The following is a 22,010-nucleotide window of genomic DNA, read 5'->3' as shown; positions in this document are numbered from 1 at the left end:
CGCGTCCTGGCGCAAGGCCAGGGGTGGAGCTAGGGCTGGGGCCGTGTCCCAACTCCGAACCCAGCGGGGCGGGGCCCGAGCGTCGGGCGAGGCCGGGACCCCAGCGCTGCGCCGCGTCCGAACGTCGAGACCCCACCGAGGGCGGGAGGGGGACTCTCGGGAGCCACAGACGCCCGAGACCCACGCCGGGCGGGACCGGCCAGGGATCACCCCCGCCGACGGCCCCGGGCCCCGACGGCCCGGAAGTTCCGCGTGTCCGGGGGCACCGGGGGATTGGCCGGGGCGCGGCGTGCAAGGCTTCCCGGGGGCGGCGACTGCCGAGCTCCGCCCTCCAGGCGGCCCCACCCGCCTGCCGTCCTGGGGCGCCGCCGCCCCGCCGCCGGCAGTGGACCACTGTGCGCGAACCCTGAACCCTACGGTCCTGACCCGCGGGCGAGGCCGGGTACCTGGGCTGGGATCCGGAGCAGGCGGGCGAGGGCAGCCGCCCTAAGCAGGTACGGGCGGGGCTCAAGTCGCGAGGCGGGGAAGCGGGAGGCAGACACGGACGAGGGCGACACAGACACGGGACCGAGAGGCGGACACCGGAGAGACACGGGAAAGGGGTCGGGACAGGAGCACGTGGCTCAGACACCGACGCCGGGAGGCCACAGCCCCCGGACGTGTCAGGCATCCCCGCAGGCCCGGAGCGATGGCAGCCTTGATGACCCCGGGAACCGGGGCCCCACCCGCGCCTGGTGACTTCTCCGGGGAAGGGAGCCAGGGACTTCCCGACCCTTCGCCAGAGCCCAAGCAGCTCCCGGAGCTGATCCGCATGAAGCGAGACGGAGGCCGCCTGAGCGAAGCGGACATCAGGGGCTTCGTGGCCGCTGTGGTGAATGGGAGTGCGCAGGGCGCACAGATCGGTGCGTGGGGAGGGTTGGGCGTTCCTGACCCCAACTGGGAGGTCAGCCCGAGAGACTTTGGGTCCCTGGGGGTGCGACGGTGCCCCACTACCAGCACCGGCCCCAGGGTGCCCCACCGCTGTGGGCTGCCACCCTCACGCGTACCCCCACATACCAGGGGCCATGCTGATGGCCATCCGACTTCGGGGCATGGATCTGGAGGAGACCTCGGTGCTGACCCAGGCCCTGGCCCAGTCGGGACAGCAGCTGGAGTGGCCAGAGGCCTGGCGCCAGCAGCTTGTGGACAAGCATTCCACAGGGGGTGTGGGTGACAAGGTCAGCCTGGTCCTCGCACCTGCCCTGGCGGCATGCGGCTGCAAGGTTAGAAACCACCTCCTTTCCAGACCGGAGCCTATGACCGCACATGCAGCAACCAGTCCATCCACAGGCAGCTCCCAACCTCAAGCCTGGCCCAAAGCCTCCAAGACCCTACCCCAGGCTTCTCCCCACCCTGCTCCCCAGCACAGTTCTCCCCACCCCGTTCCCCAGCACAGCGCTTGGGGCCCCTCTGGCTCTAGACCAGGCCCCTTGGAGCAGGAAAAAGATCCACTGATGGAATTCAGACCCCTTTCCCCTTGGGTCCCCAGACAGCTCCCCCAAGGGAGGAGCTGAGGACTTCCCTCCCTCTGCCCCAAGCCTTGTTTCCCCAAGGACAGGTACCAACCTCCTCCCCTACTGACACTTCTCAACCAAGAAAACTTCCTTTCCATTCCCTCACCAGCTGGGCACCCCTATAGCTGCTTAAATACTTTCTAAATCCAGCTGCACTCCTAGCCAGGGAAGGTGAAGGGATGCACGGAGGTGGGGGAGGGGTACTGTGCAGGGTACTCAGCATCCCTGACCACCAGGTGCCAATGATCAGCGGACGTGGTCTGGGGCACACAGGAGGCACCTTGGATAAGCTGGAGTCTATTCCTGGATTCAATGTCATCCAGAGCCCAGAGCAGGTACGGGGCGCCACGGATCAGTCATTGATCCAGGTTGATGATGGAGACCCTGGCCAGAATCACTAAAAGATCACTGGTGGATCATTAGGGTCACTAATGAGAACACTGGTCAAGGTTACTCATGAGTCACTGGGCCTGGGCCGAAATCATCAGTGGAACTTTGATTAGGATCATAAAACGGGAAGTTGGTCAAAATCACAGATGGCTGGCGGGGCACGGTGGCTCACACCTGTAGTCCTAGCACTTGGGGAGGCCGAAGAGGGCAGATCCCTTGAACCCAGTTCAAAACCAGCCTGGATAACACGGCAAAACCCCATCTCTACAAAATAGTTCGCTGCGTGTGGTGGTGCACGCATGTGGTTCCAGCTACTCAGGAGGCTGAGGCAGGAGGATCACTTGAGCCTGGGAGGTCTAGGCTGCAGTGAGCCGGGACGATGCCACTGCACTCCAGCCTGGGCAACAGAGTGAGACCCTGTCCCAGCACTCTGGGAGGCAGAGGAGCCCAGTTGGAGATCAGCCTGGGTAATATAGTGAAACTTGATCTCTACAAAAAAAAGAAGAAAAAAAAAGCCGCGTGTGGTGGTGCGCACCTGTAGTCCCAGCTACTGGGAAGCTGAGGTGGGAGGATCACTTAAACCCAGGAGGCAGAGGTCACAATGAGCCGAAATTGTGCCAACTGCACTCCAGCCTGGGCAATAGAGGAAGACTCTTCACAGAAAAAAAAAAAAAAAAAAAAAAAAAAAGGTGCTAAGTCATTTACCATAAGTCACTGAGGACAGGGGATGTCTGACCAGATGCAAGTGCTGCTGGACCAGGCGGGCTGCTGTATCGTGGGTCAGAGTGAGCAGCTGGTTCCTGCGGACGGAATCCTATATGCAGCCAGAGATGTGACAGCCACCGTGGACAGCCTGCCACTCATCACAGGTGACCTGACTCCATGGCCTGCTTCTGCATGTTCACAGGCTCCTGACCTCCAAACTCAAGTCAGGGGCCTCTCGTTAGGAGTTACCCGTCACCTGACCGTGTGCCCCCCTACCCCCATCACAAGATGCCTGACCACCACCATGTGGGGTGGCCTGATACTCAACCCACCAGGTGCTGCCACCCCCATAATAAGGGACTTGACCCTCAATGCTCAGGGCCCCTGACCCCAAAGTCGGCATCCCCGAACTCTCCCAAGAAGCTCCAGGTTCTCCATTGTCTCCAACCTCCTCTGCCTCCCCCAAAGCCTCCATTCTCAGTAAGAAACTCGTGGAGGGGCTGTCCGCTCTGGTGGTGGACGTTAAGTTCGGAGGGGCCGCCGTCTTCCCCAACCAGGAGCAGGCCCGGGAGCTGGCAAAGACGCTGGTGAGCGGTGTGGCCTTTCCCTGGGCAAGCGTCTTGATGCGGGCCCAGCCTACCCTTCACCCCTCCCGTCCCCACTGCCTCCCTCCACTCAGCAGTCCTGCCTAACCCCAGTCCCACCCTCTTCTGCCCGAAGTCCCTCCCTCCTTCACGGCTTCCCAACCTGCTGTGACTTTAGAGGTTAGAGGTCAAGGCTGGCCCGGCCTGGACCTGGGGAAGCCCTCTGTGGCGTTCCTCCCCCAGACCAAGTACAAGTTCCTCCTGGCCCCATGGCGAGGTGTCGCACTTCACTCGTTTCTCTTCCCCACCCCAATCCTTCCCTGACTTCATCCTGGGGGGCTGGCAACCCAGGGTGCAACAGGGGCTGGAGTTCGACAAAGAACCGGCTGCAGAAGACCCCGCCATGGCGGGTCCACGCTGAGCCTCCTCTCCGCAGGTTGGCGTGGGAGCCAGCCTAGGGCTTCGGGTCGCGGCAGCGCTGACCGCCATGGACAAGCCCCTGGGTCGCTGCGTGGGCCACGCCCTGGAGGTGGAGGAGGCGCTGCTCTGCATGGACGGCGCAGGCCCACCAGACTTAAGGGACCTGGTCACCACGCTCGGTGAGGGGGACGGGGTGTAGGGGAGCGGAGGCGGCGGGGGGGGGGGCTTCCCGCTGGGGCCGCCCCGACCCGGCCGCGCCTAAGCCCCGTCCCCGCCCGCAGGGGGCGCCCTGCTCTGGCTTAGCGGACACGCGGAGACTCAGGCCCAGGGCGCTGCCCGGGTGGCCGCGGCGCTGGACGACGGCTCGGCCCTTGGCCGCTTCGAGCGGATGCTGGCGGCGCAGGGCGTGGATCCCGGTCTGGCCCGAGCCCTGTGCTCGGGAAGTCCCGCAGAGCGCCGGCAGCTGCTGCCTCGCGCCCGGGAGCAGGAGGAGCTGCTGGCGCCCGCAGATGGTGAGCGTCGGGGGAGTCCCCATCATTCCGCCTCCGCCATCCCCTTCCCTTCCCGAGGCCCCGCCCCTTCCCGAGCCCGCGCCTCTCAGCCCCTCTCCCCGCAGGCACCGTGGAGCTGGTCCGGGCGCTGCCGCTGGCGCTGGTGCTGCACGAGCTCGGGGCCGGGCGCAGCCGCGCTGGGGAGCCGCTCCGCCTGGGGGTGGGCGCAGAGCTGCTGGTCGACGTGGGTCAGAGGCTGCGCCGTGGTGAGCGCCGCCCCCGCCCTGCTGGTCCCGCGCCCCCGCCCAGCTCCGGCCGCGCGGCCTCTAACAGCCCCTCGCTCTGCAGGGACCCCCTGGCTCCGCGTGCACCGGGACGGCCCCGCGCTCAGCGGCCTGCAGAGCCGCGCCCTGCAGGAGGCGCTCGTACTCTCCGACCGCGCGCCATTCACCGCCCCCTCGCCCTTCGCAGAGCTCGTTCTGCCGCCGCAGCAATAAAGCTCCTTTGCCGCGAAACCTTGTCAATGCTTGGGCGGGAGCGGAGGGATACAGGGCTGCGGAGGCGGGGGGGGGGGGGCCGTCGGGCGTCTCGATGAACACGTGACCCCCGGCGGGCTCCGCCTTCCGCGCACGCGCTGAGAGCCTGTCAGCGGCTGCGCCCGTGTGCGCATGCGCAGCTCCGAGGACGCCTGCGCCCTGCCTGTGAACGTGTGGCGCCCGCTTTCCCTGAGCCGGCGAGGCAGAGCGCAGGGAGCTGGAGGTCGGCGCTTCCTCTCGGGCTTGGTCCACTGACGCGCGGCCCCGCCGCGAGGTGCGGACGCCGGGGCTGGGAGGGGAGGAGGTAGCCCTGGGGACTCGCTGGACTCCGGGGTAGTTTCCCAGCTCCGGCTACTGCGCGGGGCTGGCGGGGCACACCCCAGGGCGCGCTGGAGGCCGGAACGAGGCTGGGGCGCCCGTGGGAGGCTCCCAGCAGGCACCGGTGTTCTCGCGGCCAAGCACAGTTATAACGCGCTCGCGCGGCGCTTCGAGTGGTCCTGGGACCTTTCTGGCCACGAGGGCGCTGGCCTTGCTGGGGAGGGCACAAACCCAGAACCGCCCGGGCGGGGGTGCAGTGAGTCCTCGGGAGGGTGCCCTCAGCAGGAGGGGGCAGTGACCGGGAGTCCTGAGACCTCCACCTAGCAAACTTTCTGGGGGGGCCCGTGGGAAAGGCTCAAAGGTCACCAACGCAAAGGCAGGGCGTCGGCTGTGAGCCCGGAGGAGCTGCTGGGAAGCCTGGATGTGAGGAGGGTGGGGTTTTGTGGCGGGTAGAAGTGTCGTGCGTCTCTGCCAGGAGAGGTTAAACACAGCCGGCGGGCAGAGTCTGAGCTCCGGGGGTAGGTCGTGCAGGTTTTCTGCTGGGAGTGTGAAGGCCGCGGTTGGTTGAAGTGGCTCGAGGTAACAGGAAAGTGTTGGAGGAATCCGTTGCTCTCGGGGATTGCAAGCCAGAGAGTTACCCACCTCCTTTTAAGAAATGGGTTTATTGCAAATAGATAACGTGGTCAGTTCAGGCAAGGCATGCACTTGGAATGCTTTCAGTCAGCAAGAGGTTCACCTTGCTGAGGTGCAGGGCAGGGTGTGGTGACAGGCTGGTGATCCCAGGTAGAGGACAGGAGTGACAGGTGTGGTTGCCCAGGTGTGGATGTTTGGTGGAGGTGGAGTTCTGAGCTCAGGTAAGCAGCTGCAAACGCCTGTTAAGCCTGAACGTGGGCTGGGTCCTTCAGATGGGTGGTTGGTCTCGAGTCGCAGGGGCAGCCCAGGCACTGTCCTGGGCCTTCCCTTCTGGCTGATGCCTGTGCTTGTTTCCAGGAGCATCAGATCCATGCTGCTGCTGACTCGGAGCCCCACGGCTTGGCACAGGCTCTCTCAGCTCAAGCCTCCGGTCCTCCCTGGGACCCTGGGAGGCCAGGCCCTGCATCTGAGGTCCTGGCTTTTGTCAAGGCAGGGCCCTGCAGAGACAGGTGGGCAGGGCCAGCCCCAGGGCCCTGGGCTTCGAACCCGGCTGCTGATCACAGGCCTGTTCGGGGCTGGACTCGGTGGGGTCTGGCTGGCCCTGAGGGCTGAGAAGGAGAGGCTGCAGCAGCAAAAGCGAACAGAAGCCCTGCGCCAGGCAGCTGTGGGCCAGGGCGACTTCCACCTGCTGGATCACAGAGGCCGGGCTCGCTGCAAGGCTGACTTCCGGGGCCAGTGGGTGCTGATGTACTTTGGCTTCACTCACTGCCCTGACATCTGCCCAGACGAGCTGGAGAAGCTGGTGCAGGTGGTGCGGCAGCTGGAAGCAGAGCCTGGTTTGCCTCCAGTGCAGCCTGTCTTCATCACTGTGGACCCTGAGCGGGACGATGTTGAAGCCATGGCCCGCTACGTCCAGGACTTCCACCCAAAACTGTTGGGTCTGACTGGCTCCACCGAACAGGTTGCCCAGGCTAGTCACAGTTACCGCGTGTACTACAATGCCGGCCCCAAGGATGAGGACCAGGACTACATCGTGGACCACTCCATTGCCATCTACCTGCTCAACCCTGACGGTCTCTTCACGGATTACTACGGCCGGAGCAGATCGGCTGAGCAGATCTCGGACAGTGTGCGGCGGCACATGGCGGCTTTCCGCAGTGTCCTGTCTTGAGCCGCTGCAGCCTGGGCCCCATCATTAAACGGGCTGCGTTTAATCTGTGTGTGTGTGATCTGTACCAGCGGCCCAGGGAGGCCAGGCAGCCCTCTTCTCTGCGCAGGTGTACATAAAAGGGTTTTTAGGGGGAAGATGAGATGGCAACACTGCTTTATTAGGCCGGGCCAGCCAGGAGCAGACGCACGGCTCCTCAGTACACATTCCCCCACCCCTGCCTCCGTGCTCCCCACTCAGGGCTGGGCCATGGAGGGGGCAGCGTAGGTCTGGAAGCGCTTGTGCGCTCGCTGGTGCGTGAGCAGTCTCAGGGACATGGTGTCCACGGCCATCTCCAGCCCGGGCTGCTGGGTGATCTCCACTGTGTAGTCATTGGCCTGCAGGGGTGGCGCATCAGCAGGGTCTGGGGACCGTCTCCCCCTCCCACGTATCCCAGGCTACTCACCAGCTGCAGGGAGGCCAGCATGGAACGACACACCTCAAAGGCCGGCTGGCCAGCCACCAGCTCCGCAAAGGAACACCACTCATTGAGCTGGGGGAACCGTGAGACCAGCTGGTCCCCATAGGTGTGGATGTCAAAGGGCACATGCTGCTCCTGCACGGGGGAGGGGCATGTTGGCTGCGGAGAGACGCAAGGCCCTGGACAGACCCGAGGCACACAGCTCTGGTTCCCAGCGGCCCCGCCTCACCTGCTCCTGGAGCAGAGGCTGCACTGTGTCCTCCCAGTCCCTGATGCGCTGGCTCAGCTCTGTCTCCTGGACAAACTTCTGGGAGGTGGCGATGAAGAGCTCCTAGGGGAGGATCAGCAGGAGCTACTGCCTCCCAAGCAGGGGCCTGGGCGCCTCTCACCTGTCCCCCTCCCCTCCCCGTCCCCCTCTAATCCAGGCCTACCACATTCCTTCGAACCAGCTCCTCGTAGCTCAGGGACATCGGCACTGCGTCTGGGAAGGGGTAGCTGTGAGCTGGGCAGCTGAGGGGCCACGCTCTCCCCTGCCCCCAGCTCCAGTGGCCCCTCAGCACTCCTAGCCCGCTGCCCACCTACCAAGGTCAGCGGCTTCCCTGGGGTCTGCTCCCTCGGGCTCCACGTACTCCTCAGGCTCTAGAAAGTCATCTGCTGGGAGGTGGGAGAGTGAACAGCACGCAGGCAGCTAGTCGGCAGGTGCCAAGCCCCACCCCACGCCCTGGCAGGCACCCACCTGCTGCCCCCAGGTCTTCCAGGGAATCCTCCAGGTGGTCCTCCTCTGCAGGCCGCAGCCACTGCTCAGCCACCTGTCCAGAGAAAGCATCTGTGAGGGGCACTGTCACCTCCCATCAGGGCCACCACGGGGTCCTAGATCACAGCTGACCAGCTGGGACTTGCCTCCCTCCTCTGCAGCTTCCGGAGAGTTTCCAACTGCTCCTTCACGTGTGTCCAGTACAGGACCTCCATGTCTGCAGACAAAGGCCTTGTGAGGGCTCCCTCGTCCTTCCCAGGCCCTGTGCCAGTCCACCCAAGGCTTTGGGTGACACCAGGTGGGGGAAGAGGTAGGGGAAGGAGAGTCAAACTGTCCTCCCCGAGGACTTAAGCCTCACCTGCAAAGGACGGACCCTTTCGCCGAAGCCTCCTGCTGTCGGCATGGTCTGCATCTGTGAAAGAACGTGCTCAGCACCAGCCAGGCCAAGAGCTGCCCACAGCATTGGGAAAAGGGTGCTGATCCTCCTCCACTGGCCCTGGCCCAGCCCCCAGCTCCCAGTGGTCCGGAGTGCACACCACACCCACTCACAGGCAGCCAGGTACCACTGGTGGAAGTCCTGCAGCTTGGCAGCGCCCTTCCTCTTGCGCTTCTGTCCCAGAGCCTCCTCCACACAGGGGGGCACAGAGTAAGGCCTACCTAGGGGCAAACAGGGACTGTCTTAGAGCTGCTGGGGGATCAGGGTGCAAAGCCCACTCCCACCCCCCTACCTCATGCCCCAGGAAACCCAGCCAGGGGTACCTGAGTGGAGGTACCTTCCACCCAATTACCTTTCTTGAAGGGCTTAGACTCCAGGGAGTCAAAGGGGTCCAGGCTCTGCCAGGGGTCTGGAGTCTCCTGGGCACAGAGCACAAGAAGGCACTGGAGAAGTAGGGGGTGCACAGCCGTCCCTCCCAAAGGAGTAGGGGATGCACAGCCGCCCTCCCAAAGGAAAAGTAGGGGGTACACAGCCGCGCTCCCAAAGGAGGAGTAGGGGGTGCACAGCCACCCTCCCAAAGGAGGAGTAGGGGGTTCACAGCCACCCTCCCAAAGGAGTAGGGGGTTCACAGCCACCCTCCCAGAGGAGTAGGGGGTGCACAGCCACCTTCCCAAAGCCCAGGCAACAAGTGCAGTGACAGCCTGGGGCAGAGCCAACCACACTCAAATCCTGGATCACAGAGGAGAACACTAGAGGGAGGGTGGGAGCCCAGAGTCGCATGAGGGGGTCTTTAAGAAAGCAAGTGCAAAGAGCCACAGGCTGGGAACACCACAGGCCAGCAGGAGCAAGAGCATGATGGGCAGGCAGCCAGTCCTCGAATCCGCCCATCCCTCCCTGCCGGGGGTCAGGGCCCCAACACTCCTACCTTCACGCAGGATGCAGGCTCTGGGGCCCCCTCTCGCTCCCGCAGCATGTACCTACTGGGCAGGGCAGCACTCTGCAAAGACAGTCACAGGGTCCCCACTTCTCCTCTTTCTCCCCTCAAGGCTCTGGGTACCCCAGGAACTCCACCTTGGGTTAACATCAAGAACCCTACAAGGGTCGGGCGTGGTGGCTCATGCCTGTAATCCCAGCACTTTGGGAGGCCAAGGTGGGCAGATCACCTGAGGTCAAGAGTTTGAGACCAGCCTGGCCAACATGGTGAAACCCCGCCTCTACTAAAAATACAAAAAAAATTAGCCGGGTGTGGTGGCGCACACCTGTAATCCCACCTACTCGGGAGGCTGAGGCAGGAGAATCGCCTGAACCCAGGAGGCAGAGGTTGCAGTGAGCCGATATCACACCACTGCACTCCAGCCTGGGCAAAAGAACAAGACTCCGTCCAAAAAAAAAAAAAAAAAACCTACAGGGACCGGACACAGTGGCTCACGCCTGTAATCCCAGTGCTTTGGGAGGCCAAGGCGGGCAGATCACTTGAGCCCAGGAGTTCAAGACCAGCCTGGGCAATGCAGTGAGACCCAGTCTCTACAAAAAATACAAAAATTAGCCGGGCGTGGTGGTACACGCCTGTAGTCCCAGCTACTCGGGAGGCTGAGGTGGAAGGATCACCTGAGCCTAGAGAGAGTCAAGGCTGCAGTGAGCCAAGATCAGGCCACTGCACTCTAGCCTGGGCAACAGAGCAAGACCCTGTCTCAAAAATAAATAAATAAAATAAGATAAAAATAAACCCTGCTAGTACTCTCTGGGGGCATTAAAACAAAAACCCTAAGAAAAACTTTAAAACACAAACAGTGGGCCGGGCGTGGTGGCTCACGCCTGTAATCCCAGTGCTTTGGGAGGCCAAGACGGGCAGATCACGAAGTCAGGCGATTGAGACCATCCTGGCCAATATGGTGAAACCCCGTCTCTACTAAAAATACAAAAAATTAGCCAGGCGTGGTGGCGGGCGCCTGTAGTCCCAGCTACTTGGGAGGCTGAGGGAGGAGAATGGCCGTGAACCCGGGAGGCGGAGCTTGCAGTGAGCCAAGATCGCACCACTGCACTCCAGCCTGGGTGACAGAGCAAAACTCCATCTCAAAAAACAAACAAACAAAAAACACAAACAGTGGTCACGGGGTACTCTTCTTCAAAACTAGGAAAAATGAATAGAATATGACAAATATCCATGCCATCTACGAACTAGAGTGAAGAAACGTTAACATTTCCTCTGTATGCATCAGGTTGATTTTGTTTTAATGAATAAAAAGGAAGGATTTCTTGGCTCTAGGCTGGGTACAGTTGACCCCGGGGGTTGAGGGAGGCAGCAATGGCCTCCAGACACCCCCTCCTACCAGCCCGACTGCAGAGAGGCACCTTGGCAACCAGCGGCCATCCCAGGTTGCCGTGAGCTCGACAGGACTCAAACCCTTGGACGCCAGCCCACTACTCTGAGGAGCATCAGTTCTGCTCAGAGAGGGGAGGAACACAGAAGCTGCTCTTCAAAAGGGCTGGTTGCAGGATGGGCTGCAAGACGGGTGGGCTTCTGCCCCAGACCAGTGGTCTGGGGCCAAGGCCATACCACTGTCCTCCTTGTGCAAGGTGACTCGGCCCCAGAGCCAGGGTTGCCAGTTCACAGCTCAGGCTCTGCAGGCCTCCATGTGGGTCCCACCTGCTGCGGGCTCCTGGACTCCTTGGGCTCCAGAGCGGCCTTGGGGGCCGAGGCCTCAGGAAGCTCTACTGCCTCCTCTGCATCCTCGTCCTCGCCCCCGCCCAGGGGCATCGGGCCTTCTGGAGAGGGGCCTAGGCAGGGAGCAAGAGAGTGATCAGCTCCAAGGAGTGCCGACACCAGACGGCACCAAAGGGACCCTGATGGCTACTTCCTCCCTCAGCTTTAATCACGGAGCCCAGAGGATTTGGCGGGTGCCTTGCACCATCCTCGTCGTGCTCCTGTGCTCTGTGCTCTGCTTGGTTCATTTTATTTCTTAGCAAATGTTCCTCTTTAAATACAGCCATCCACATCTGCCCAGAGAGGAGACCCAGGAGGGCAGTCAGAGGGCAGTCAGTGAACCAAGATGGGCTGAGGCTCACCGGGGGCTGTGGCTGCTTCCCCGGGGCGAGGCCTCACTCTCATGGGCCACAGAAGGGGCATGAGGCTGGCAGCTGAGAGCAGCCCCTTGGAGCCCTGTCCACTGGGTGCTGCCTCCCTGGTCCCCTCTTTGGCTGCCCTGCCAGTCCCACTGGGGAGCTCTCTTCTCACCTGGCTCCTGGGAGAAGCCGAGTGCTGGGACAGGGCTCCTGCACACGGAAACTTCCATTGGCTGCTCCTCAGTCCTCCCGGCGTCTGGGAGAGACAGGGATCAGACAAGGTCAGCCCAGCCCCTCTCCAAGATGGTCCCTGCCCGGTGTTCAACAAGCCTCTCCAAGGGGCCAGCAGGAGGGCAGAGACCAGCAGACTCCAGGCCTTGGGCTGCGGGGAGACAGCAGGGCCCTGAGCCAGGCACCAGGTCTCTGGCACTGAGACCATGTTAACTTATAATCAAGGCACAGCAGATGTGTGGGATGAGCACCAGCCAACCTGTCTAGACTAGAGCAGGCACCCAGAGACAGGGAGCTCCCAAGACCAGAGGTGGCAAGCACAGGGCACCCCACAAGAGTCCAACCAGAAGACCCTCCCTTCCTTCCCACCAAGCCCCCCGCATCCAAGCCCTCACCCTTCTGGGTCCCTGGCATGGGGGAAACGCCCGCTGGTTCCATGGGGGACATGCCCTCTGGCTCCAACATGAAGGCCCCTCTGGGGTGGGGAACGCACGTGTTCATCCTGAAATCCTTCCGGCTGGCCAGGACCTCACCCTGACGGCTGTGCTGGCAAAAACACGCCTGCTGTAGAGACCCTTCCCAGGCAGGCCTCCCTCCCCGTCGCTGGGCTCAGATCCCTACCTGTACAGGGGATTGTTGTTCTTCTCCATTTCATCAGGGGCCACCAGGGCCATGGGCAGGAGGGGGATGATGAGGACCTCCTGCATGGAGGCCAAGAGTGGGTGAGCCAGGCATCCTTCCACTCCAGTGGAGAACAGGACCCACATGGGGCAATGACACCTTCCCACACCCCATCAGCTCAACACAGCCCCAGGGAAAGTGCTGACCTCACCCCAGCCTAAGAGGGGCCAGGCCAGGACTCACACTGGGCGTCTGATCATTCTTGAGATCCACGTTAGTCCGGGAGTCAGGGAAGTCATCCAGCGACAGGAACTGGAGGGAGACAGAGCTCGTGGGGGCGGAGCCCAGGCAAACACACAGTGGGCGGGGGCCACATGCCAAAGAAACTCACCTCATTCTCTGCCTCCTGGGGGACCCCAGAGCTGGCAACCCCATTGGCCCTGTCCTCCTGCACCGAAGAGAGCTGCTTGGCCCGCCTGAGAGAGAAGCACATCCCATGGGCATCCCAGGAGCTGCAGGGGCCTCCCTGGCCACACGCAGAGCAGCACAGTGAGTGGCTGCAGAACTCACCTCTTTCCAGAGATGAAATCAAGGGCCTGGTAGACGAGTGAGTAGAGGTATTCCACCTGGTGACCAGATGCAGGCAGTGAGGACCCAGAAAGGAGGGGCCCACCCCCAAGGCCTTCCCAGCTATCCATCGGTGCCCCCACGAGGCCTGGCCACCACCACCAAACCTCCAGTACAAGAAACCACCAATTTTGGTTCCAAAAATAATTCTCAAATCAAACCAGGAATCTCATGAGAATTACTTTACCAGCTGAGGCCGCCCACATCTCTCCTCTGCCCGCTATGGTCCACGCAGCTGCGAGTGTGGCCCTCTCAACGTGTGACCCTGACAGCACTGGGGTTCCCACAGTGTGCCTCATCACACGGCCCTTGGTGGCGAGGCCCCTCGTGCTTGGCACCCACTCTGCCGACGGCCTGCAGCCCTGCTGCTCCACCAAAATGCCAAGACCAGCGTCAAGCAGGGCCCACCTTCTTACTGTAGACGCAGGCAGAGCCCTGGATCAACAACGCTGCCTCAATGAAGTTCATTGTGGTCTTGCCTTCGTCAAAAGAAATGCAGATCTGATCCAGCTGCAAGAAACAACACAAAGGCAGGGGGAATCCAAGGCCCAGTCTGCACTCGCTTCTTCCAGGGCAGCCCCACCCATCTTTGGTCTCTGCCCAGCACCTCCCGAGATGGGCAGCTCTAGCTCTGCTGTGGGCTCACCAGTTGTCCCTGGTATTTCGGGGCAGAGACAGGTCTCTGTGTTTCCCCCTACTTCCTATAACAAAAACCTGTTTTGGAAGTGGAAGGCCCCCAGGGCACACTGTCTACAAACAACCAGGGCAGCACAGCAGCTCCCTCCACAAGGCGCCGGAGGCTGACAGACTCCAGCAGGAAGATCCCCGACACAGAGAAGAAAAGGGAACCTCAGGGGTAGGAAAGGCAGAGATAAAATGCTGAGGTCTCCATCCTCTGAGCAGAGAACTCAGGAAAACAGTTACAGGTGAGTCGTCATCCTTCCTCTGCCCCCCTCAGCCTCCCGGAGCCCCAGCTCCTCTGTCACCCCTTAAACGTCAATGCGCCAGGCGCTCCACCCCCCGCCATGCATATTCCTTCATCCCATGCCCAAGCTGCCAACCATAAGCCAATGAGCCCCAAAGCCAACCCGACCAGCTCTCTCTCCTTAGCTCTGGGGCTGCATTCATAGCTGTCCACAGAGTACATTCAAATGTCCCCAAACACTTTACTTCCATACTTTACCCAACATCTTCCCCAACGCTGGCTCATCTCCTGTATTCCTTCTCAGCAAATGACACTTTAAAAAAAAAAAAAAAAGGCCGGGTGCGGTGGCTCACACCTGTAATCCCAGCACTTTGGGAGGCCGAGGAGGGCAGATCATGAGGTCAGGAGATCGAGACCATCCTGGCTAACACGGTGAAACCTCGTCTCTACTAAAAATACAAAAAATTAGCTGGGCGTGGTGGCGGGCGCCTGTAGTCCCAGCTACTCGGGAGGCTGAGGCAGGAGAATGGCATGAACCCGGGAGGCGGAGCTTGCAGTGAGCCGAGATCGCGCCACTGCACTCCAGCCTGGGCGACAGAGCGAGACTCCGTCTCAAAAAAAAATGTTTTTGTAGAGACAGGGTTTCTCTATGTTGCCCAGGTTGGTCTCAAACTCCTGGCCTCCAGTGATCCTCCTGCCTCAGCCTCCCAAAGCACTGGGATCACAGGCATGCACCACCGTGCCCAGCCACAAACGACACTTTGAAGCCCCTAGGTGTCTTTCCAGCTCTTCAATTTTGCATTTCCATCTGCCTGGAACACCGACCCCCAGCTGTCCCCACGCAAACTCTTTTTCAGAGCCCCTCCATTCCTGGGGCCTCCGTTAGTGTGATCGTGTCCCTTAGTGAACTGTGTGAGCAGCATTAGTGTAATTCCAGCCTTCTGTTCAGTGCCTGACACTGGTGTCCAGTAAATATTTGATGAATACATGCATAGATAATGTCAAAGCTAAGCCTGAAAAACGCAGAGGCTCACCAGACAGATGAAGGGAACGTGAAGGCAGCTAGCAGAGACTGGACACGTCTCTTCAGGAAAATGAGCATGATCTAAACATGGCCAAAGCATGGCACGTGCTGGGGAGAGGCAAGATTTCAGGCACCATGGTAGCACGAAGGAGGGGGAGAGGCTGGGAAGCCATCCCCAGGGGGAGTCACTTCCATTAGCTCTTGAAGGATAAAGGGTGTTTGTCAGATCTGGGAGGAAGGGAGAGGAAACAGCAGCATGGTCGTCTACGGAGTGTAAGGACCTCGGGGGTGTTCAAGACCTGAAGAGCTGGGCCAGAAAGAAGGGAACATGGAGGAGATGGCGGCCTGGAAGCCGAGCTGCAGAGGTGGCCCTTCTCTCCAATGACCCTCAGCCTGGCTGGCTTGCCCACTCCCAAGACACTACTGGGCTTCACTTGTCTTCTCACCTCCCCAGGTTGGACCTGTCATCTGAGCCCAAACCCACATGTTCAGCTGCCTTCTTCAAACATCGCTTGGATGGCTTCACCAAGATTCATACTGAATGCATCCACACTGAACTCCAAATAGCCCCCAACCCACCTGCCCAGAAACCCAGGGGTTCCTCTCCACAGTCACCCCCATTCTGGCCCCACCACCTCCCCTTTCGCCTCTGCACTGACAGGGCTCCTCCTGCCCTTCACTCCCCTCCCGTCCACTCTCCACGCTCTGCTCAGTGCCTCTGTTTAGGATTTTGGGTTTTTCCTAACAGTGGCAGGAAAAACCCAAAATCCTAAACGGAGCCAGAGGGAGGCCTCCATGCTGGCCAGCCTCCCTCTCCAGCTGCCTGCCCTCCTCTGCTCTATGGTCCCAACTCGGAACCTTCTGTTTTGTTTTGTTTTGTTTGAGACGGAGTCTCACTCTGTCGCCCAAGCTGGAATGCAGGGGCGCAATCTCAGCTCACTGCAACCTCCGCCTCCTGGGTTCAAGTAATTCTCCCTGCCTAAGCTTCCTGAGTAGCTGGGATTATAGGCGCCCGGCTAATTTTTGTAAAAACTCCAATCCTTCCAACACCAGGTTTCCTCCACCTGGAGCTAAACATTCTTTAGCTCACCATAAATAAGTAACTGCTTTCATCCCAAACAAAGTCCCCCAAACTCTCCACAGGACCATACATTTTCTTTCAAATCCCTCATAAGTTTCTGGTGATTTTTTTGGTTGGTTGGTTGGTTTTGGTTTTTGTTTTTGAGACAGTCTCTCGCTCTGTTGTCCAGGCTGGAGTGCAGTGGCACAATCTCGGCTCACTGCAACCCCTGCCTCCCAGGTTCAAGTGATTTTCCTGCCTCAGCCTCCCAAGTAACTGGGACTACAGGCATGCACCACCATACCGGGCTAATTTTTTTTGTACTTTTAGCAGAGACAGGTTTTCACCGTGCTGGTCAGACTCGTCTCGAACTCCTGACCTCAAATGATCCGCCTGCCTCGGCCTCCCAAAGTGCTAGCATTACAAGCGTAAGCCACCTCGGCCTCCCTAAGTGCTGGGATCACAGGCATGAGCCACCTCGGCCCCCCTAAGTGCTGGGATCACAGGCGTGAGCCACCTCGGCCCCCCTAAGTGCTGGGATCACAGGCGTGAGCCACCTCGGCCCTCCAAAGTGCTGGGATCACAGGCGTGAGCCACCTCGGCCCCCCAAAGTGCTGGGATCACAGGCGTGAGCCACCTCGGCCCCCCAAAGTGCTGGGATCACAGGCGTGAGCCACCTCGGCCCCCCAAAGTGCTGGGATCACAGGCGTGAGCCACCTTGGCCCCCCAAAGTGCTGGGATCACAGGCGTGAGCCACCTCGCCTGGCCATCAGTTTCTGACTACACAAAGTCACACGCAGGGGGTGGAGGCTGGATTCTGATCTGCCAGGAACCACTATCATTCAGAGTACATCTCTAACGCCTCTACTAACAGGGTTTTTGTGAGGACTCTGCATTCATATGTGTAAAGCACATAAAACAGGTGCTTAACACAAGTAAACACCAAATGCATATTTATTACACCCCCACGCGGTTACTCTCTTGGACCCGTCTTCCCATGACAGTGGAAGTCCTACCATAGTGGGATTATCATTTGCTTTGCTTGGCACTATTTTTTCAAAGTTTAACATGGTTCTTGGCACACAATTCACAACTAACAACAATGAATAAATAAATGGATAAAAGAGAGTAGGATCATGACAGTATTAGAAGAACATTCCGGCCAGTGCAATGGCTCACACCTATAATCCTAGCACTCTGGGAGGCCAAGGCAGGTGGATCACTTGAGCTTGGGAGTTTGAGAACAGCCTGGGCAACACAGTGACACCCCATCTCTACCAAAAATACAAAAAATTAGCCAGGTGCGGTGGCACATGCCTGCAGTCCCAGCTACTTGGGAGATGGGAGGATCACTTGAGCCTGGGAGGTCGAGGCTGCAGTGAGCCATGATTGCACCACTGCACTCTAGCCTGGGCAACAGGGCAAGAACCTATCTAAAACAAAAAACAAAAAAAAACAAAAACAAAGGACAAAAAAAAGAAAAAGAACATCATGGTAGTGTGTGGAAAATGACAGAAGGAAAAAGATAATACTAGAAACCAGGAAATCAGGACTTCAAGCAGAAGAGGTTTGGAAGAGCAGACATAAGAAAGCAGGAAGGGAGCTGACCAAGCCAGGAAGGAGATTTACCAAGTGAACAGGTGTCCCCATGGACCCTGCTTGATGTGAAAACCTGAATCCACAGGAGCTCTGCCCAGCACAGTTCCCTGTATTTTCTCAGCCAACTATGCATGAGAGCAGAGAAGTTTGGTCATTAGATCACATGCGCATTTAACAAACACTTTAACGTCCACAACTATGTGCCAGGCACTCTACTAAGCAGACAAAAGAGGGCATAAGTATGGTCCCTGCCCTGGCAGAATTCACATTCTAGGGTGGAGACAGGCCACAAACAGGTAAAAGAGTTGAAGAATGGCTTGTGGCCAGTCGCAGTGGCTCACACCTGCAATCCCAGCACTTTCAAAGGATGAGGTGGGCGGATCACGAGGTCAGGAGTTCGAGACCAGCCTGGCCAACATGGTGAAACCCCATCTCTACTAAAAATACAAAAATTAGCTGGGGCCAGGCACGGTGGCTCACACCTGTAATCCCAGCATTTTGGGAGGCCGAGGCGGGTGGATCACGAGGTCAGGAGACCAAGACCATCCTGGCTAACATGGTGAAACCCTGTCTCTACTAAAAAATACAAAAAAATTAGCCAGGCGTGGTGGCGGGCGCCTGTAATCCCAGCTACTGAGGAGGCTGAAGTAGGAGAATGGCGTGAACCCAGGAGATGGAGCTTGCAGTGAGCCAAGATTGTGCCACTGCACTCCAACTTGGGCCACAGAGCAAGACTCTGTCTCAAAAAAAAAAAAAAATTAGCCGGGCGTGGTGGCAGGCGCCTGTAATCCCAGCTACTCAAGAGGCTGAGGCAGGACCGGATGCGGTGGCTCAGGCCTGTAATCCCAGCACTTTGGGAGGCCGAGGCAGGTGGATCATGAGGTCAGGAGATAGAGACCATCCTGGCTAATACGGTGAAACCCCGTCTCTACTAAAAAAATACAAAAAATTAGCCGGGCGTGGTGGCGGGTGCCAGTAGTCCCAGCTACTCGGGAGGCTGAGGCAGGAGAATGGTGTGAACCCAGGAGGTGGAGCTTGCAGTGAGCCGAGATTGCACCACTGCACTCCAGCCTGGGCGACAGAGTGAGACTCCGTCTCAGAAAAAAAAAAAAGAGGCTGAGGCAGGAGAACTGCTTGAACCCAGAAGGTGGAGGCTGCAGCAAGCTGAGATTGCACCACTGCACTCCAGCCTGGGTGACAGAGTGAGACTCCATCTCAAAAAATAAACATATAAATAAATAAAAATTTTTTTGGCCGGGCGCGGTGGCTCATGCCTGTAATCCCAGCACTTTGGGACACCGACACGGGCGGATCACCAGGTCAGGAGATCGAGACCATCCTGGCTAACACGGTAAAACCCCGTCTCTACTAAAAATACAAAAAATTAGCCGGGTGTGGTGGCAGGTGCCTGTAGTCCCAGCTACTCGGGAGGCTGAGGCAGGAAAATGGCGTGAACCCAGAAGGCAGAGCTTGCAGTGAGCTGAGATCGTGCCACTGCACTCCAGCCTGGGCGACAGAGTAAGACTCCATCTCAAAAAAAAAAAAAATTTTAAATGGCTTATGATAAACATTCTAAAGTGTATAAGGTGCTGAGATGGAGAGGACTATTTTAGATAGGGTGGTCAGCTGACATTTACACTAAGACCTTAAGAATGAAAAGGACTCAGTCAGCCAGGCGTGGTGGCTCACGTCTGTAATCCCAGCACTTTGGAAAGAGGCAGAACTGGCTGGATCACCTGAGGTCAGGAGTTTGAGACCAGCCTGGCCAATGTGGCGAAACCCATCTCTACTAAAAATACAAAAATTAACTGGACGTGGTGGTGCATGCCTGTAATCCCAGCTACTCGGGAGGCCAAGGCAGGAGAATTGCTTGAACCTGGGAGTCGGAGGTTGCAGTGAGCCAAGATTCTGCCATTGTACTCCAGCCCGGGCAACAGAGCAAGACTCCATCTCAAAAAAAGAAAAGAAAACAGACTCAGTCATTGAAAGAATATTCCCAGCCAGGTGTGGTGGTGCACAGCTATAGTCCCAGCTACCTGAGAAGCTGAGGCAGGAGGACTGCTTGAGCACAGCAGTTTGAGACCAGCCTGGGCAACACAGTAAGATCCTCCTCTCTGATTTTTTTTTTCTCCTTTTCCTTGCCATATGAAGTCCCTCTTTATTTAAAAACAAAAAAGAGGCCGGGCGCGGTGGCTCACGCCTGTAATCCCAGCACTTTGGGAGGCCAAGGCAGGCGGATCACGAGGTCAGGAGATCGAGACCATCCTGGCTAACACGGTGAAACCCTGTCTCTAGTAAAATACAAAAAAATTAGCTGGGCGTGGAGGCGGGCGCCTGTAGTCCCAGCTACTGCAGAGGCTGAGGCAGAATGATGTGAACCCGGGAGGCGGAGCTTGCAGTGAGCTGAGATCGCGCCACTGCACTTCCGTCTCAGAGCGAGACTCCGTCTCAAAATATATAAATAAATAAATAAAAACAAAAAAGAACATTCCCAAGTGGGGGCAGAAAGCATGAAGACCTTCCACTAAGAAAAAGCTTGAGGGGGCCATAGGTTGACTGGTTCAAAAGAACAAGATACAAAACAGCCCAAAATGAGGCTAAAATGGGGAGCAGAGCCAGGTTCAGAGAAGGAAATTTGGGTTTTATTCTGAGCATAATGGAAAGCCACTGAGGGGTTGGTTTTAGGCAGAAAACAGTGCTGTGGCCAGATTTTAATTTTTAAGAGTCACACTTGCTGCTGGTTGGAGCACGAATTGGACGGGACAAAAACAGGGATAAGGGAACCCAAATAGGAAGGTTTTACACAAATCCAGGCCAGAGACAATGATGGCCTAGACCAAATAAAATGGACAACAGATGAATTCAAGTGATATTCTGGTGGTATAACTGATGGAATTCATGGATGAACTGGGTGTTAAGCATGGGGCTTCACTATAGCCACATTTAGCTTTTGCTTTTGGTTGAACAGCGGTGTCATTTTCCGAGATGGGAAAGGCTGGGGTTTAAGCAGAAAAATGAAGAGTTCCACTTTAAATATGTTAAATGAGATGTTTACGTGACACCCACTAGATGTCAAGAGAGCAGCTGGATATGTAAAGTAGATTTGGAGGAAAGATCTGGGATGGAGCTGCAGATCTGGTAGTTGTCCTAATACAGGCAATACTTAAAATCATAGAAATAAATGACACTTTAGGGGAAATGTATCAGAAGATGACCCAGGCCCCATCCTGAGGAACTCAACACTTAAGAGACTGGATAGAAAAGAAAAATCAGGCAATGAAATAGGGGAAAAAAAATCCTACCACCATGTTTCAAAAAGAAAGGAGTGGCCAGTCCAACAAATGCTGACTTGAGTATGTTCCTTGGATTTGGTAGAATGGAGATCACTGCTGATCAAGACAAGAAACATTTAAGTGTCGTGGACGCCAGACTGAGCTGGGCTGAGGAGTAAAAATGAAGCGCAAATATGGAGCAGACAGCTTAACAGAGGTCTAGACAGGGCTGTCAAACGTGGAAGAAACACTAATCGCTAACAGGATAGAGCATGGCAATAGCTTGAAATTGGTTTGAAAATCCAAGATAAAAAATTCCTCTGACATCGTGATCCAGACCTCTCAAACACACAAGCATGCTCGCAATAACTGCAATAAAAGCAATAATGCTTTCTAGTCTATTCCGCTACGTTAAAGAAACGGCTGGTCACCACCCACTCAATCATTCACGGCTCGCTGACGGGTAGAAACTGCAATGACAGGTCCACGCTAATCCAACAAGGGATGATTTGGGGAGGCAGAGATGGAGTTTGAAAAGAAGCAGGGAGCCCGAGGACCTGCGCGGCCAGAGCGCCAGATGGCCATAGGCGTGGAGGCGGTGGGGCGCCCACAGCCCCGGGCCCGGAGCCCCCGCCCCGCAGCCCCACCCGCCGGCCCACCCCGCGTCACTCCCCCGCCGCCCTTACCTCCTCCAGATACTCGCCCAGCTGGGCCGCCACGTCCACCTCCCAGTTCTTGGTGAGGTCGCGGATGGGCTGCAAGAGGTGGGCGAAGCGCGCCTCCACGTCCTCCATGTCCGGGAGGGAACGAGCGGCAAAGGGACCGCAGGGCTGCCTTCCAAGGGGTACGGCGTCCTCAGCCCGCCACTAGTTCTGGCGCCATTTTGCTGTTCCCGCCCAGGAAAATGCGTAGGCGCGGCGTCGCGCGCATGTCTATGACGTAACGTGGGCAAAAGCCAGAGAGGCGAATCCCCGCGCCGCGCAGCGGGAGCTCACCGGAAGAGTCGCGGGGCGGGGTCGAAGCCTCCGGCGGGGGGGGGGGGGCGGAGCTTTGGGCTGCCACCAGTTTGGACGGGAGGGCTTTTGGGGCCGCCGTGGGTCGGGCGGGGCGGGGTGGGGCGGGGCCTGGAGCTGCCGCGGG

The 22,010-nt window shown here is 58.3% G+C and overlaps 3 protein-coding genes across 14 annotated transcripts; 2 read left to right on the top strand and 1 right to left on the bottom strand.

Annotated features, from left to right (window-relative positions):
• Positions 1–63: 63 nt before the first annotated feature.
• Positions 64–6,844, top strand: TYMP (thymidine phosphorylase). 8 transcript variants are annotated; one of them, XM_034949146.3, is made up of 10 exons: positions 64–494; positions 651–902; positions 1,060–1,262; positions 1,790–1,888; positions 2,683–2,812; positions 3,117–3,235; positions 3,669–3,831; positions 3,934–4,164; positions 4,269–4,409; positions 4,492–4,658. In XM_034949146.3, the coding sequence occupies exons 2-10, from the start codon at positions 689–691 to the stop codon at positions 4,638–4,640; spliced, it is 1,449 nt and encodes a 482-aa protein (XP_034805037.2). In that variant the 5' UTR covers positions 64–494; positions 651–688; the 3' UTR covers positions 4,641–4,658. The 8 variants fall into 8 exon arrangements, with proteins under 8 accessions (XP_034805037.2, XP_034805038.2, XP_063459113.1 ...); XM_034949147.3 differs by having other exon boundaries at positions 83–494; positions 679–902; XM_034949145.3 differs by having other exon boundaries at positions 116–494; positions 667–902.
• On the bottom strand, positions 5,644–21,865 carry NCAPH2 (non-SMC condensin II complex subunit H2). Of its 5 annotated transcripts, none has more exons than XM_034949141.3 (20): positions 21,557–21,827; positions 13,399–13,500; positions 12,934–12,989; positions 12,755–12,839; positions 12,607–12,675; positions 12,364–12,443; positions 12,138–12,283; positions 11,684–11,767; positions 11,096–11,226; positions 9,374–9,445; positions 8,801–8,867; positions 8,562–8,669; positions 8,371–8,424; positions 8,159–8,229; positions 7,995–8,067; positions 7,841–7,909; positions 7,690–7,739; positions 7,488–7,589; positions 7,244–7,393; positions 5,644–7,175 (listed from the first exon to the last, which is right to left on the bottom strand). In XM_034949141.3, exons 1-20 carry the CDS (start codon positions 21,662–21,664, stop codon positions 7,035–7,037), a joined length of 1,818 nt encoding a protein of 605 aa, XP_034805032.1. In that variant the 5' UTR covers positions 21,665–21,827; the 3' UTR covers positions 5,644–7,034. The 5 variants fall into 5 exon arrangements, with proteins under 5 accessions (XP_034805032.1, XP_034805031.1, XP_034805033.1 ...); XM_034949140.2 differs by having other exon boundaries at positions 6,938–7,175; positions 7,841–7,912; positions 21,557–21,865; XM_034949142.3 differs by having other exon boundaries at positions 6,938–7,175; positions 7,693–7,739; positions 7,841–7,912.
• Positions 5,821–6,844, top strand: LOC100976808 (protein SCO2 homolog, mitochondrial). Its single transcript, XM_003804584.5, has one exon. It carries the CDS (start codon positions 5,821–5,823, stop codon positions 6,799–6,801), a length of 981 nt encoding a protein of 326 aa, XP_003804632.2. The 3' UTR covers positions 6,802–6,844.
• Positions 21,866–22,010: the final 145 nt, after the last annotated feature.

The sequence above is a fragment of the Pan paniscus genome, chromosome 23 (genome assembly GCF_029289425.2).
Source record: "Pan paniscus chromosome 23, NHGRI_mPanPan1-v2.0_pri, whole genome shotgun sequence".
Lineage (NCBI taxonomy): Eukaryota > Metazoa > Chordata > Mammalia > Primates > Hominidae > Pan > Pan paniscus.
This window is presented reverse-complemented; position numbering and strand designations above follow the sequence as displayed.

Coding starts and splice junctions, on each gene's coding strand:
- TYMP (XM_063603041.1), top strand. CDS start 689: ATGGCAGCCTTGATGACCCCGGGAACCGGGGCCCCACCCGCGCCTGGT. Junction 1,263..1,789: donor TGGCGGCATGCGGCTGCAAG/GTTAGAAACCAC, acceptor CCTGACCACCAG/GTGCCAATGATCAGCGGACG. Junction 3,832..3,933: donor GGACCTGGTCACCACGCTCG/GTGAGGGGGACG, acceptor CCCCGCCCGCAG/GGGGCGCCCTGCTCTGGCTT.
- LOC100976808 (XM_003804584.5), top strand. CDS start 5,821: ATGTTTGGTGGAGGTGGAGTTCTGAGCTCAGGTAAGCAGCTGCAAACG.
- NCAPH2 (XM_034949140.2), bottom strand. CDS start 21,664: ATGGAGGACGTGGAGGCGCGCTTCGCCCACCTCTTGCAGCCCATCCGC. Junction 8,868..9,373: donor AGCCTGCATCCTGCGTGAAG/GTAGGAGTGTTG, acceptor CTCTGTGCCCAG/GAGACTCCAGACCCCTGGCA. Junction 7,740..7,840: donor CAGGGAAGCCGCTGACCTTG/GTAGGTGGGCAG, acceptor ACCCCTTCCCAG/ACGCAGTGCCGATGTCCCTG.